Source organism: Nanorana parkeri, unplaced genomic scaffold, assembly GCF_000935625.1.
Source record: "Nanorana parkeri isolate BGI_ZX_2015 unplaced genomic scaffold, ASM93562v1 scaffold535, whole genome shotgun sequence".
NCBI classification, from domain to species: Eukaryota; Metazoa; Chordata; class Amphibia; order Anura; family Dicroglossidae; genus Nanorana; species Nanorana parkeri.
This window is the reverse complement of record NW_017306803.1, coordinates 963,105-980,150: the sequence shown is the minus strand read 5'-3', so window position 1 is coordinate 980,150 and position 17,046 is coordinate 963,105. Positions and strand designations below refer to the sequence as shown.

The 17,046-nt window shown below is 41.6% G+C and overlaps 1 protein-coding gene across 1 annotated transcript in view; it reads left to right on the top strand.

The window, feature by feature from the left end:
- RMI1 (RecQ mediated genome instability 1) overlaps positions 1-15,707 on the top strand; it is a 27,436-nt gene extending 11,729 nt beyond the window's left edge. The window contains exon 2 of the mRNA XM_018561628.1: positions 14,168-15,707. Coding sequence (XP_018417130.1) covers positions 14,181-15,707 — 1,527 coding nt within the window. The 5' untranslated portion in view covers positions 14,168-14,180. The remainder of the gene's footprint in view (positions 1-14,167) is intronic.
- The last annotated feature ends 1,339 nt before the right edge of the window (positions 15,708-17,046 follow it).

Here is a 17,046-nt window from a genome sequence, read left to right as displayed (position 1 = left end):
GGAGGGAGAGAAATAAAAAACAAAAACAAAGAAAACCAAAAAATGCAAATGAGGTGGAGGAAAGTTTAAACGGTGTGTGGTGCATAAATCAACTCACCACGAGATTCTTCAGGAAGTGTGGTCATCGGCGATGGGGGTCCCTGTTGGAGGCAGTGTCCGGCGGTCTCCTCTGGGGTTGGGTGCAGGGTCTTCAAATGCAGAGCCGGGGTGCGATTCCGTCGGGTGCCTGTATGTAAAACCTGCTGCTGGCCTGCTGGGTTGAGAAATCTCCGGTGTGGGTCCGTCCCTCACGCTGTGCTGGCGGGGCTGGAGCGTCTGGTTGGATGGTGAATGATGGTTGTCGGTCCCATCCACTGTTTGCAGGGGTCCGGTTCGTTGGCGGGTGGGGAACGCCAAACGAGTGTTATGTTGGAGGGAGAGAGAGCGCAGTGGCTCTCTGTGCGGGGTTGAAAAGAGTGACGCAGAGCGCAGGCGCCGCCGAGCGACAGCAATCTTGCTGGTCTAGGCTTGGATAGGATAGAATGCTTGTGGTGGTTACGGTGGTCTTAGCGTAATTTCGGTAGTCTTGGCAACGCGTTTCGAAGCTCTCGTCTTCTTTATCAAGCCAGGGTAGCAGTAATTTTTTTTTATTTTTTCATAAACATTTTTTTCACCTGTCCAACCCCAAGGGCAGTTGCGCTTCAGACCCTTCTTTTCTGTTTCTTACAATCTAGTAGTGCATGGCAACCAATCAGCTTCTCCCTCATTTTCAAATCTTAACTGAGCAAACTGAAGAGATAAGCTGATTGGTTGCCATGCACAGCTGCTCCAGTTTTGATAAATTCCCCCTCAATGTTTTAATAGGGGAAAAACAACTGTTTTACCAGGTGTTGACTCGTAGCAACAGCGTAGTTGTTCAGGAAGCCTTGTAAATGTGACCAAAAAGGGTTTCAGATGTGACTGGAAAGTAATTTCCTTAAAAGAGGCATTGTTGACTTGACATTTAATCATATTGTAATCTAGGATAAATTGTTGCATTAAACATTCCATCTTTATTATGCCTCCCACACATCAGTATTTTATAATCACTGTTTCACAGAATTTGTAGACATTTGTGAGGTACAATGCAAGAATTTGCATATGCACAAAAAGGCACAAGGCATCCATTGCACTGCATATTGTGCATTGGTAAATAAACCTGTGAAAGAGAAGAAAATTGAATATTCACTATGTTTATTACATTCAATTATTTCACCACATATGGTTTTTTTGTGTACTAAGGTTCTTATGCAAAGCTATATCTAGATTTAGCACCTTTTTAACACAGGGGAAACCTAAAAATAATTTTCATGTCTGAGAGGAAACTGATAATTATATCTACAGATCAGGATGCATTGGCTTGAACAATACGTTGGGCTATAAAAAGAGATAAAATAACGTGGGCTGCTCTATTCTAAAAATATTTTTATTTATAACAATGATAATATAGTAATGAGGCAAATTATGATAGCCTGAAAAGAAATACAGACAGAGAAAACTGTAGTGTTTACTTACGTTAGTAAGAAGAATGTCCCTAACGTTGGTGGTCAGTGAGAAGAATGTCCCTAATGTTGGTGGTCAGTGAGAAGGTTGTCCCTAATGTTGGTGGTCAGTGAGAAGGATGCCCCTAACGGTGGTCGGTGAGAAGAATGCCCCTAACATTGGTGGTCAGTAAGAAGAATGCCCCTAACGTTGGTGGTCAGTGAGAAGAATGCCCCTAACGTTGGTGGTCAGTGAGAAGAATGCCCCTAACCTTGGTGTTCAGTGAGAAGAATGCCCCCTTTACAGTGAACTAAAAGGATGATTGGTGCCAGTTGTTACTTATCTGAGAGGCAGAAATTGCTCAAGGATCCCCTAGAAACCAATGGAGGAGCCGTAGGGTTCCATGGGACCCTAGTTGAGATAGGCCATCAAGGGTGGACAAATTAATATGGAATTCAGGGGCCATCTGTCCGATCTAGAAGCCAGTTGGGCTTCTTTTTAGGAACCGGCTCCATTGGCAGCAACTAGAGAGAACCTCCAAAGTTGGTCGCCATTGGCTACCGGCTCCTTGGATTTGTCCAGCTCTGCTATACCTTTACAGTATTTTTAATAAATAGCATTGGTCTTTGTTACGATCTGTAGCTGTCTAATCATTCTCATTATGCTTGGTGGTACTTGTAAGTGGTTTTTTTAGGAGTTCAATAATTTTGCAGGTAGTACTTTAACACATTGTGAATCAATGACGAAATGTCCATAAACAAGAAAAACAAAATAGAATAAAAAGCTGGTGCAGTTTGATGAATCTGGAGAGCTTATAAACACTGCAATCCTGGCAGGAATGCTGCACTATAAAAACACTGCATAGGCATTTTTTGTTTTTTAGTGGATCTATAAATGATTTGTCCGCTTAAGGCTTTTATAGCGTTACAAAAAGCATTTGTGTGCAGTAACCCAGAGAAGCTAGCTAGATATTGGCTTTCATTTGACCAACCACTGCTAAAAGCTGATGTCTAGTTGCTATGGAAACAGCACCATACTGCAGGTTGCACAATGGGACTGGTTTATAAAGCATGGAAAACATGTTTCTTACAGCACCCAGAGTTCAGTAGGCTTTTTTTTTTTTTTGCCTAGTGAAAGAAAATGTAATTTCTGGTTGAACTGTGACTAAAATGTCCTCTCTGAATAAGTTCTTGTAAAAGTTGTATCATCTAAATTGTATTTAAATACTTTTCGTCTGCATTATAAAGGTTTTAATTTCTCCTAAGACATTGAAAGATTTCTTTTGCTTACGTAATTTAGGGTGCAAATTGATGCAAGGATATTCCGGTTGTATTGGTAAACATGGGTATTGTAATTTGTCATGCATCTCTTGTTTACTTTTTTTGTGACTTGCCTTTCAGCTTCATGCTGCCTTGCCGACAACAAACAAATCTTTGAGATGCGCATCTCACTGGTTTGTTCACAAAGCTTTGTTCAGATTTTGCGTAACACTTTGTCCGGCCAGTGACTACCACACTAATTACTGTCTTGGTAGAGCCTAGTTTGGCTGCAGACATCGTGCACAGATTCCCATTCATGTTACAGGTCTGTTGTAATGCTATTCCTGAGGGTAAACATATACTATGGGAAGATAACACAATTTACTTGCTGGGCATTATTGGTCATCTATTTCCCTTCAGGATTTATTACAGTTACACATTACTTGGACATGGGCAATCATTGACATGCATACTGTTTTTTTCCATTAGGTTATGTAGGCCTCTTGTAAGCACATGAGTTATTTACCGAGATGACTTCGTTGGGCGGCCTCGTGACTCCACGAGATGTTGAAAGGTGATGCGAGGAAACTGACACTGAACTGTTGCCCTTCTGTTGTCTTGTTTTTAATCTATAAGAAATACATGTGTGTAATGGTCAGTTCTTGTTGACATTGATTTGGATGCATTTTCTAAGTGTTGTTAGCATTGAATGTGAAATGGTATTTAACATCCCTGCTTATAGGAAACGTTACTGAGAAAATATGATCATTCTGATCAAATGGCTTTAAAGGGGAACTCCAGGGATTGTAAAAAGTAACCCCTGCAGTGCCCCCCCCACTGCAACGGTAAACTGCTTGATTTTCTCTAGAGGCTAGATTACAAAAGATATACTCTCCCTTCTCTGTTCTGGCAGTGGAATGTCCCTCGGCGTCCTCACGTCTAATGTACCTGCATTAGACGTTGTCCTTCGACTGCCAGAGCCCAGGGAGAAGAAGCTGTGGGGACCAGTCTAGCAGCCAGATGGGACTGAGGATCAAGTTAGTAATTCTTTATTTTAGTCCCTAGAGCAAAACAAGCACCTAGCCCTTGCAGTGTGGGGGTAGCCACACTGCAGGGGTTACATTTCTCATTTCCTGGAGTTCCTCTTTAAAGTATAATTAAATCCTCAAGTTTTTTTGCATGTATCCATTGCTAGCAAGCAGTAGATATATGCAAAAACATTAAAGGAAAAAAAAAAGTTACCAAAAAGGTTAAAACTTACATGTCTCCCTGCTGCTTGCTTCCGTCTGAAGTTCTGAACATTCTCGGGCAGGCGCATGTGCAGTAGAGATCTTCGGCCAGGAGATGAGGAGAGGCACAGGGTAAGTCAATGCACGCACCCTGGGGCGTGCACTTGCACAGACACTGTGGGACACAGAAGACACAGCATTCAGTGCTGGATCACAGACCGGCACCAGCGCTGGAGGGACTCCTGAAAACTACTACTACTTTTGCTGTAAGAGGCAACTGAGTCAATAAGGGCCCATTCACAACATTTCCCGACGCGGTGCAGAGCGTTTTTAATGCATTCCGGTGCATTTTTTTTTTTTTACTCAATTGACTTTCTAGTGGGTTCTAGTGTGTTTGCATGTGTTTACAGGCGTTTTGGTGTGTTTCAGACCAGATAAAATAGTGCATGCAGTTCTGGAACTGAACGCAGTGGTGTGAACTAGCCTCACTTTTTTACCATAGGAAGGAATGGGGAATGTATTTTTGGACCAGAAAAAAAAAATGTTCTGGTCTGGATCTGGCCATAGTGTGAATTAAGGTGCCGTGAACGTGGTTTCGTCCGGTAATCGGCAAGTTAATGGGAATTGCACAGTCGCAATTACTGGCCGAATTTCCTCTATCGGGCAGACTAGAAAACGCTTTAAGAAATTAATGAAAATCGATGGATTAGTGGCGTTTTTGATCCACAAAAATCGCAAGATGAACACCACATACGCAAACGAAAATCTACGACATTCGGCCAGTTAGTATTGCTGACAAACGATAATCGAAATCGACATTGGTCTGTGCTGGATGGGCTATTTGAGCTAGAATTGAAAGAGGGTTCTTGGCAACAACAAAAATTTCTGATTGAAAATCAATAGGTGTATGGCCACCTTAAGAGCCCATTCACACCACGGCGGCTGGGTATCTGTGCGATTTCCGCGCTGATTTCGAATGGGAGCTTTTAAGCGTTTTTAATTGCGTTTCAGAGCTGTATGGAATCCTCACTGATCAGCAGAGCAAAAAAGGGTTAGGGAGCAGTTCGGGGGGTGGGGGGCATACGGATTGTGCTGTGTGAACGGCGCCAAAAAGGTGGCCATACACCTGCCGATTATCGTACGATAATTGCGGGTGATCCTGCGATTGTACGATAATCTGCAGGTGTATGGGAGGGGTGCGACCGTTTCTACTGTATGGTCGCATGTCTTTTGTCTTGGAGCATGTATGATTTTCAGCGGGTCAGTGGCGTGCTCGGAAAACGAATGCAGAACGGACCGGTGTGCAAGCGCACACTGCCCGCTCAGCACTGCAATCATCGGAAGCCCTCCCCTCAGCGGGGAGGGCTTGCGATGATCGCAAGTACGATCTGCCTGTTCACGATGGGCAGATCGTATAAAATTTTAATGACCTTACAACCATCGCACAATGTAAAGGTGCCCATACACTGCACGATTCTCGTACGAGAATCGCGGGAAATCCCGCGATCGTACGAGAATCGTGCAGTGTGAATGAAGACGTGCAACCGTTTCTACTGTACGGTCGCACGTCTTTTGTCTAAGGAGCATGCTAGAAAACCCGCCAAGAATCGTATGATTTTCAGCTGGCTTTTAGCATGCTCGGGAGACCAATGCCGAACGGGCCGGTGTGCGCACGCGCACACTACCCGCTCAGCATTGCGGTCATCGCAAGCCCGATCTGCCTGTCCAAGATGGGCAGAGCGTACGTTTTTGAAATTACTTTACAACCATGGTTGTAAAGTGTATGGCCACTTAAAGTCGTGTGATGGTTGTAAGGTGTATGGCCAGCTTTAATGTCAGAAAAATCCTACAAGAACAGCTGAACTTTCTATGGGCTTAATCAGTCACTTTAATTGATGGCGGGTGTGCACTGACTACGATTTAACATCAGTTTGAATGTAATTAATTCTGAACACAGCCACATCCCTAATTAAAAGCTGCTATATATACGTATGCAGCCACAATGTTGTATTTGTTTCCCCCCTACACAATTTCAATGTATATTTCATTGAATTGTACAGATTATAGGTCACAATATGGGGAAAAAAAATCTGAAGTGATGTATCTTGGCCTGTTTTTTTGTTTTACATTTTAAAAACCTGACATTTTTATAGGGGTGTGTAGACTATAAAGTGAAGCAGGGATTGGGTGGGGCTAGGAAGGGTTTGTGGTTTAATTCACTATTACATTTTTTTTAAATATCTTACACACTCCCAGAGTGTGCTATTGTGTGTATTTTATAGGGGAAAACCCTTCTTACTTTTTGCATGCAGTAAACTTTTTTTCCTCTGGAAAATGTGGTTACTAGAAACTCCAACTAAACAACCACGTGTAAGATTTTGTTTTCAAAACACAGCACAAAACATAGTGATGAGTACAATACAATTGAAACAATAGTATGGAACTCTCTATGCTGTTTAGGTGTAGACAGCAGTGGGTGCATTTGAAGTGCAGAAGTGTAAATGGACCCCAAATGTGCAATCAGCAGATAATAGCTTGTAGACATTTTTTTAGTCTTGTAGCTTTATGGGATTTGCACATTTACATCTAAAGTTGCCCTATGTTAAGGTTGAGGTGGCAAACTAGCATGATTTGCCTTACAAAGATTTGTACATAAATATGCATGCTTGGATCACCCAAGCATGCATTTTTATGCCTATGGAGGGAGAGAGGGTAGTAGGATATCTCTGGCGCCAGGTTCACACCATTTTCCCGGACCAGATCTGCAACGCGGTGCATTGTGTTTTTGAGCGTTTGTTTCTTTCTTTTTTTTTGAAGCTCAAAATGGGCTTTCAGGTGGGTTCCAGTGCGTTTGCATGCATTTTTGATATGTTTCCATTAGGGATGCACCCATATATCGGCCGAAAATGGCACTTTTGGCATAATGCCGAAAGAGCCATGTTTCGGCCGATACATCGGTGCATCCCTGGTTTCTTTTCTCCCCGCTGGGCGCTGTTCCAGCGGGGAGAAAAGAAAGTGACAGCCGGCCGAGCGCTGCGGTGGAGAGCGCTGTGAGCGGCCGGCGTCTCCTCCCACACCGCTCTGCCGCCTATCACAGTCCGGCAGAGCGGTGTAGGGGCGGAGACAGCGCTGTCACAGGAGGCTGGGCTTTCCTCCCTACACTGCTCGATCAGCCTCCTGTGACAGCGTGTCAGAGAGAAAAGCAAGGTACATACACTCAGTGATCAGTGATCGCTGAGTGTGTGTACATAATTGAGGACATGGTATGTTAACTATATCCTCAATTATGAATGAATGGGAAGTGATCTACATCACCCCCATTCATAATTGTAGTTATAGTAAACAAACCATGTTATCAATGAACAGGAAGACTCATAGTGGATTCCTGTTCATTGATAACAGGGGACACAGAAAAAGAGATTGAGGACTCTGTGTTCTCAATCTCTTTTTCTATTTTAAAAGGGAAATATCAGGGGTCTGTTTAGACCCCTAATATTTCCCCAAAGCCCCTAAAAGTAAAGTAAAAAATAAAAATATTTAATAAAAAATGAATTAATAAATGAAAATAAATAAAAAAATTAAAAAGTTTATAAAAAAATGAAATATTAAAAAAAATTAAAATACAAAACATTTTTGGTTTCGGCCTAACATTTTTTTTTATTTCGGTTTCAAAATTTCCATTTCGGTGCACCTCTAGTTTCCATGCATTCCAGACTAGAGAAAATGAGACAAGCAGTATTTTTTGCTTTTTGTCTGGTCCGGAACAGTCTGCGCTTGTGTGAACAGAGCCCAGAAATACAATAGGGGATACATTGGGATGCTTCTTTTTGATCCGGGCTCAAACTGTTCTGGTCTAAGTCATGCCACAGTCTGCCTGTCAGCATCTTATTACTCTTTTCTATTTTACAGTGTGTGAGAACAAAAGGGTTATATTTATCAGTAACATGATTGTTTTAAAGCAAGGAGCAAGGTAAGTAGCTGGCTGTGGTCTAACACAGGCCTGGACAGATTTCTGTGGCCGAAAAAGTTAGGCAGTAAAATACAGTCATTCGCCTTTGTAACCAGTATTCTCCAGCTCGATTTTATCGATACCCATTAAAGTATATGTGTGTAGATGTGTCAGTAAATCAGCCTGAAGTCCGGACACACTGGGAAGTTTTGGTCTTGGCACTGGTGATTATAAAAGCACTGGTCCAGCCAATGAAGAGTGTGGGGTACAGGTCAGCCTGCTCCCAGGAAACTAGAAAGTACTGGGCCTGACCCTGAATATTATGGTGTATAAGGCATTGGACCTGATGCTGAGTATCGCAGCTTATAAGGAGGAATAAAGCCAATACTAATCGTTGCAGCTTATTAGGCATGCACTGGACCTGATGCAGGATATTACAGAGAGTAGAATATAAAGCACCAGACCTGACACTGAACATTACGGCGTATTAGGCCCTGTTCACACGACGTCCGTTTTCTGTGCTGACCTGATCCGTACGCTCCTGCACTAAAAATGCATCCCAATGTATCCCTATGTGTTTTATGGGCTACAGTTCTCACGTGCGCAGTCCATTCAGGTTACGACAGAAAAAATACTGCGTCACATTTTGTCCGGTCAGGAAATGGACCGGAAACGCAAAACGCGTAAAAAACGCACTGCAGGTAACATTGACAGCAAAAAAAAAAAAAAAATTTTTTTTTAAAAACTGGAACACATCAAAAAACGCTGCCAAAACGCACTGCATCAGTAGCACCACGTCTGCAGATCCGGACCTGATCAGGACCTGATATCATGTGAACAGGCCCTTAAGCACAGATTCAGAAGCTGACCAATCAGGATGGTCATACTCTTGATGTTATTCGGCTGTTTTTTTTTCTCCTCGACACCACCTAGTGGTGACTGAAAAAACGGCAGTCATTAAGACTACAAATAAAGATTTCAGTGACCAGATTACTTTAGTCACCATGGTGACCTGCCGACTGGGACCTTTCCAGCCCTGGTCTAACATATGATCAGACGATGTGTGTTCCCTAGCTGTAGCGGTAATGCTGTGGTAGTAGTCACTTTGGGGTCTAGCAGTAATGCTAGTCATTTCCTGTCTCTTGTGAAATTAAAGCACAACTGTCATGATACATGTTTGTGGTAATTTATCAAATTGGAGCAGACAGAATTTGGAGCAGCTGTCCGTGGCAACCAATCGGCTTCTATCTTCAGTTTGTTCAGCCATGCTCCAGGTTTGACCAATCCCCCCACCCGTGTTTTTAATGTCTGCATGCAGTTAGGCTGGGTTTACACTGTTGAAGTGTGTTATGTCACTTGTTAATTGTGTTTGTGAGGGCCGGTTCACACCACAAAGTCCGCGTTCCAGAGCGTTCGGCCACTGGAACGCAAGACAGGCCGGGTGCCTACCTTCAGGGGTGGTAGGGGGTGTGGCGGTGCATTGAAGTCAATGGCACCGCAGCCATGCCCCCCCGCCCACAGTGCGATCGCCCGCACCCGGAATGCAGGTCACTCGCACCCGGAATGCTGGTCTAGTGCGATCTGCAAAAATACTGCAAGGACTGGACTAGAGCACTATTTTTGCAGATTGCACTGGAACAGGACGCAGGCACCAATGTGCCTGCGTTCTGGTTGCGGGCGATCACACTGTGAGCGGGGGGTGTGGCTGCTGTGCCGTTGACTTCAATGCACCGCCAAGCATTCTCCGGCCCCTAAACGCAGCGAGCCGGCCTGTTTGCATTCCAGTATGTTCCAGAGGCTGAACGTGGACTTTGCGGTGTGAACCCGGCCCTAAGGGCAGAATATACATTTGAAAAGTCTGTCGATCACGCCAAAATAGGTGCATGCATTTTTATTTGTTGTTTTTTGTAGTGAGCTGCAATGCACTTTCATTGGCAAGGCGTGTTTGGGGTGCCATTAACAATGAAGCACAGCACACCAGTGTGCATGAATGTAGTGCAGCTGTGTGAACCAGGCCTTAAAAATGGAATGTTAGTATTCTGTCTTAATCCCTTTTTTATTTCACGCACATTTGCTTATACTTGTCTTTTTATTTACATGCAGGCCAAGCCGTCCAACAATTATTGATGGGACAGGGTATGGGATAAACTGTTACTGCCAGGGTTGCCTAAGCAACATTCTTCAAACAGAACTGTATTTTAACTGTTGTAAGCACTACTGGTGGTATAGTTTGTCACTCTCTCTAGACAATTTGTCCTGCATGTAGAAACAAAGGCATGTCAAAGACAGAAAAATACTGAGGACTATTATCACATGTGTTAAACATGATTACAATCATTTTTTGATGTCAGTCTTCTAAAGTGTAACTCTAGGCAGACTGCTAAATACGCAGCTCAAATTCATATGTTTAGACACATGCACAGCCAGACTGCTGGCACACTTACTTTTTTTGTTTAAAAGACTGCAATGCAGTGCTTTCAGAATTAGCATGATCACCTTTCTCCATGTATCAGAAAAACAATCCAGTAAGTGGTAGAACGCTTATCCTGACTGTACAGTTTGGCAGAGGTGTGTAACTAAGTTGAGAAATTGACCGGAGCATATTTATAAGTAGATCAAACTGTTAGAAATGTTATTGGCAATACATAAATGTAGAAATATTAATTTCAGTCTTTATAGGTAGGCCACTTGGTTTTCTTAGTGTTTCATGTTACAAAGGCGTTGTTCTAGTGTTGTTTGAGCACTTGAGGGAAGGTGTTGACTTCAAAGTTGCAAGACAGGTTAGATATGTGCATTGAATTTTACCCTTGAGGTTCATATTTGAAATACTGAAAGTTATGCATTTGGTCATAAAACTTTCAAAATATTTTGTGACCTACAAAATACTGTATTTTAAACATATATTTAAAGTGAAAATAGCATTAACATAGTTCTATACAGTTAGCGTATGTGTTCACCTATTTTGGATGCTAAAGTAATATGTTTTAAAAGGGGCCTTATGCCATGTGCTTGCTTTGATTTCGGCTGATGCAGAAAATGATTTTGGTGTTTTGACAAAAATACTGCTGCTGTTCATCTTAAAGCAGAACTTGTAAAATTGCCAACAGTGGGTGTTTATGGTGGAAGAGATTCTTCAGGGTCCATACAATTATTATTTTTTTCACGCAGGTGTAACTCAACTTTCACCTAGGATTCACACATTTACTAATTAGATCCAATTAGAAAAATGTGTAAATGATGGGCATGAGCTGTGCATGAGCTGTGCGACTCCTATGTAAAAACCTTTATAAATATATCCATATACGTCTGTTCTTCAAAAAAATGTCTCCCCCTGCCTGCTAGCAGCTGTTTTTTTTTTTTTAAAATTGTACACGGCAGCCGTGCATGCACAACCTATTGTATGATCCCCGCCTCTGTAAGAGGCCTGGATTAGGTACCAGGAGGATGAAGCTCCCGCATTAAAGTCATTCTAGCCAGCCAGCCAGTCAAGGCGAGGCAACTGAGGACTTCTGACCCAGAGTAAGTCCGGGAGAAGAAGCGCTGCAGATAAAGCAGTGAGGGGACGTGCAGCCGTCACAAGTCTGACATAATGTGCCCATATGCTGTGCATACTTGCATGTTATGGCTAAATCCCTCTTACCACAATGTGGACTTCAGTTCTCCTTTAGTTATTTGCAGACTTGCTAGCTATGTTAGGTTTTGGTGCTGATACCCAGATCTAAGTGGTAAATGAACCAGTCCTCCACATACTTTGACATTTAACTTGCTGAAGTCCAAAAACGTACCCCCTTAAAATGAACTCTTAACCTCCGTCTACAAATGAACCCATAATACTTAATGAGGGGAATTTATCAAAACTGAAGCAGACAAAATCTGGAGTAGCTGTGCATGGCAACCAATCAGCTTCTTTCTTTCATTTTCAAATCTTAACTATACAAACTGAAGAGATAAGCTGATGGGTTGCCATAGGCAACTGCTCCACATTCTACTGCTCCAGATTATTCTGCTCTAGTTTTGATAAATCCTCAAAAGAAGGATCCCTTTTAAAGACGATTCTACTTTTAATGGATTAAGGTACCTAAACTAGATATGACCTTTTTCTAGGTATCTTTTAAACACAGAACTAGCCTTTGAGGACATGGATAGGTTGAAGGATGCCATGGACAAAAGGATAGATTCAGAAGTCCTGGGAATCAACATTGCCCTTGCAATCACTTGTGTTGCCACAAACCTAGAATAATGGTTAGGCCGAGTAAAATCTCGTATTGATGCAGGAACTTCAAAGGAAGACATTTTAGAACCATTTTCTACTCTTATGAAGTCAGTGGGCTGAATTGCTGATGTGTTGGCAGAATCTCTCCTAGATCCACTACATTAACTAAGTCTGGCGGTATTCTGCATTGCGCTGTATAATGTGCTTTTGCTGGGTTTTGTAGTCCTCTATAGCCGGTGCCATTCTGCATTCATTGCTGTATATTTTTACACTTTCCGTTTCACTATATTGCACACCACACTATCTTTTTTCTTTTTTACTTCCACCGCTCCAAGCTTGCTCCTGTGATGGACTACAACCTCAATACAAACTAGTAGTCCTATCACTGGAGCCATTTTTTAAACTTTATTTTATTGTTTATCCGATTAACCGATTAATCGAACCTAATAATCGGCTAACTAATCGATTTTGAAAATAATCGTTAGCTGCAGCTCTAGTCTCTGCGTAAAAACGTTGACCAGTGATTCTGCTTCCAAAGTGTGAAATCCTTTTTCAGTTGATCTCCTTGTTGTACCTGATTCTCAGGCAGTCCTGGGCCACACAGCTGATAAAAAGAAAGCTTTCCCAGTCAAGAAGAAAAAAGCTACCCAGGGTAAATGTGTGTGTTTTTTGGGGGTTTTTTTGTGTGCGTCTCACATGGGATTTGATGTACAGATGCACAGGCAGCATAGTTGACACCATGATTAGCAATACCGTGGGTGGCCAGAGTATTCTCCTGCCTCAATGCAGGAGGTCTGCAGAAGAGCTGGAGGAATACCATCTTCCTCCTTCAGCTACTTTAGCATCAGGTAATCATAGGCCTTCAGAGTCTAACTCCCATTCAGCCTGTAGGGCTAACTTGTCTGAAAAGCCTTCGGCATGAAGGTGCGCCACCACTTCTACTTGTACTCAGTGGCGGACCTAAGGAACAAAAGGCCCTGGTGCAAGATTTTTTTTTGCCCCCCCCCCCCCCAAAAAAAACACAAACACAGCGCTCTCCTCCCGCAGCGCTCGGCCGGCTGTCACTTTCTCTTCTCCCCGCTGGGTCACAGAGCAACGCCCAGCTGGGAGGAAAGAAAGCAGGGATGCGCCGATGTATCAGCAGAAAAATGGCACTTTCGACATTAAGCCAAAAGTGCCGATATCTTTTGGCGGCCGATATATCGGTGCAGCCCTAATATTTACAGCAGTGCAGAATGGCACAGGCTATAGAGGACTACACATCCCAGCAATACTTTATATAACAATAGCATTTCTGTATAAAGTACTGCTGAGATTTGTAGTCCTCTATAGAGGGTGTCATTCTGCATTGCTGCAACAGTACTTTATACAACATTAGGCTACAAATAATAATTATTTTAATGAATTATTTACCCCTACTTCTTCTGGCTGGTATTCTGTCTTCCCTTGTTTCCTATGTGTTTGCTGGGTCCTCACTGCTGTCCGAGGCCCCATGATGTGCCTGCAGGGCTGTCTTCAGTGCCTCAGATTGCCCCCCTCTCTATACACATTGCTCCCCTCTCTATACACATTGCCCCTCTCTCTATACACATTGCCCCCTCTCTAACCACTTTGCCACCCTCTATATACATTGCCACCCTCTATATACATTGCCACCCTCTATATACAATGCCACCCTCTATATAACATAGACACACAAAAAAAAAACAACTTTGTTTTTGGATGTAACTTCACAGTAAATTTGATGGGGTACAATAACTGACAGTCTAGCTTGTTGGTAATTTGGATGTATGGGGTATAACATGAGATGACTACATAATACCTCTGTTTTGCATGGTACACCACCAAAAGCAGTTGTCAAATAAATATGATTCCTGAATTGAATAAGTCTGCATTAATATATTTAGGTATATCAAAGAAAAATTTAGTCTACCTAATTTGCAAATTGATCCTCTTATCACTATTCCTGATATGTTAAACTAGGACGTTTTAACACTGTCTTGTTTTCTTTTTCCAGGTTTTGAACAAAAATGAGTACATATGCTTTTCGAGTAAAAACATGGCTCTCGTCTACTTGGCATGTTAAAGTTCCAGATCCTTGGTTAGAAGCTTGCATTAATTGGATTTTGGAAGAATACAGTGGTTCTTCATTATCTCAGGCTGAAATTAATAAACAAGTTTTTGAGCAATGGCTTCTTGCAGATTTAAGAGATTTAGATTTCCCAGTGTTACCAGCTGGTATCTTGAATTCTCTAAAATTTGAACTGAATGGTTTTTATGCCATACAGATAGACTCATTAGTTGATGTCAGCCTACCTGCATATTCACAGCTTCAAAATTTAAGAGGACGAGGCAATGGAAACGACCAAGTTACTGCCAAAACACAAGTAACACAGCAGCCATGGGAAGCAAAACCATCCCGAATGCTCATGCTGCAGCTGTCTGATGGAACACAAAATGTTCAAGGGATGGAATACCAGTCTGTACCAGCTCTTCATGTTGGACTATCACCAGGCACCAAAATTTTGCTACAGGGTACTATTAATTGTCGTCTGGGTGTCCTGTTGCTTAAACCAGAGAATGTGAAAGTGCTTGGTGGAGAAGTGGAAGCTCTTTTAGAGGAGAATTCACAAGTAAAAGTTATTTCAAGACTTATTGGAATAGAGGAAAACACACTGCCACAGAGGACAACCGGGGAAGGTCAGAGTGCAGTAAGGCAGCAGGATGCAATAGAGCAAGCACTAGGTTTATCAGATGAAGATTTGTTAGCAAGCCTGAATGAGAATGATGAATTAACACTCAACAACAACACAGTTCCTGAAAGTGGGTATCATAGTAGAAGCGATAGTTCAAGTTACAGCGCAAGTGTTCCACAGCTGGACCGGGAATTACATATGCCAAGAACAAGACAGTCCCACATTCCAGCTTCTAATGAAACTAATCAGGTGATTGTAAGAGATGATTTTGAGGAAGTATATGATTTAGATGATGATTTATTTTTGGAGGAAGAAATACAGAGAGAATTGGAGGAGATATCTATGAATCAGACAGAGACAATAAATAGAAATCAGAATGTCTCTACAGAAAGATTTACTCCTACAGCTATCACTCCAAATGTGCCATCTACCAGTCGGTCTGTGTCCATTGATCTGGATAGTCCTCCGTTCACTTATTTGTCTGTTTTCGTTGATGACAAAAGTGGTACAATCCAACAGATAAAGCTAAAGGCCTTTATTGTAACTCTTATAGGAAATCTCACAAGCAGCAGTGGCTTTTGGAGTGTAAAGGCTAAAATATCTGATGGAACTGGTTACATGGATGTTGAAATCAGTAATGATGTCCTTATAAAACTTATAGGGTTTTCAGTTCCAGAGATGAAAAAGCTTAAAAAGGATCCTACCCAGCAGAGCAGACTTAAGTCTGGGATTCTGAAATGTCAGGCAGAACTTACTGACTTCTGTGGCATAATGACTATTTCTTGCAAACCCCCAACAGTAGTGGCTTTAGAGGATGTCACTGATGAAACTAGAATGCAATTAATAAGGCGGCTAACGTAATGTGTTTTTCTTGTTTCTCCTTTAGCCCTTTATGTTTCTATTAATCTTCTATAATATGCAAAGACTACCAGACAATAAGTTATACAATTTGCACCCAGTATTTGACCTGACCTTTTTAGGATTTTTATCCTTCTTTCCTAGATGTACAGTATGTTTCACTGTCTGATTGTACAATCTCCTGTAGACCTCCCTACAAATATGTAGTGCACGGCCTGCCTGATTGGGCATATATTGATTCCCTTCAGTTTTTCATAAGACCACTTTGAATGCATAGATTGTACTCCAACTTGCTTGAATAGTACTGCATATAGCTGCAGCCTTCTCTCCACAATTTGGCCAACAGTACGATACTGTACAGGCATGTCCAACTAACATCCATAGAAAAAAGAATGATTATTCTTTTAGTAAATTAGAAATGTTTTTACAGGTTGAAAAAACCAGGTGTATGATGAACATTCAGAAGATATTAATAATAATACATAGCCAGTTGTGAAATGTCTTACATTACATGCTTTTATCAGCCAATTGCTTGGGTACCCTAACCTATACTTTGATTTTAAAACAACATTCCTACGCCAAAGATTTTGCACTATTAAACGTGTTCTTTGCCTTTTGTTGGGCACATACCCAGGCTGGGAAATTTATCTAGCACCTAACATTTGGGATTTCTTTATACTGGTTTTGTTAAAAAAAAATATATATTTCCTGATACTTTTCGGAAAACAAATTACCTGTTCTTATAAATGTGATCAAGTTCCAGTATCTGCATTGAATACTCAAGCACTTGAAATATTTAAAGACCACACAATTTAAAACAATTTGGCTCACTTAGGAAAGCTAGAAGTAATACTGACATGCATGTTGGAGTTTCTGCAAAAAATTGTTTTTTTTTTCATTGTCTAAATTTGCGTGTAGAGTATAGCCTGGTAAATATTACTATCCATTTTAGGCAACTGGAAAGAAAAGAGAAAAATATATATATAAAAATGCCCCCTACATGGGTCAGTATATATCTATTTGTTCCCTAAACCTGTAATGACATCAGTATAAGTAAAGGTTTGCTTTAAGGAGTACAGCAGTTGCAATTTTACATACACACTAGATGAAAGTCTTCACACATAGATCTGTCTGATTGTGCTGTAATATTAATATACTTTATAAAATGCAGTATTTGAAAATTAACTGTTATATCTAAATAAATCTTGCAGGAAAGATATAGTGAAAAAAACCACTAAGGATTTACAATAATAGAAATGATCAGTGCCATATGTTGTTAAATCTGGCCCATGATAATACTTGGCTTCCAGACCAAAGTAATATGTGTACAAAGTTAAAAAAC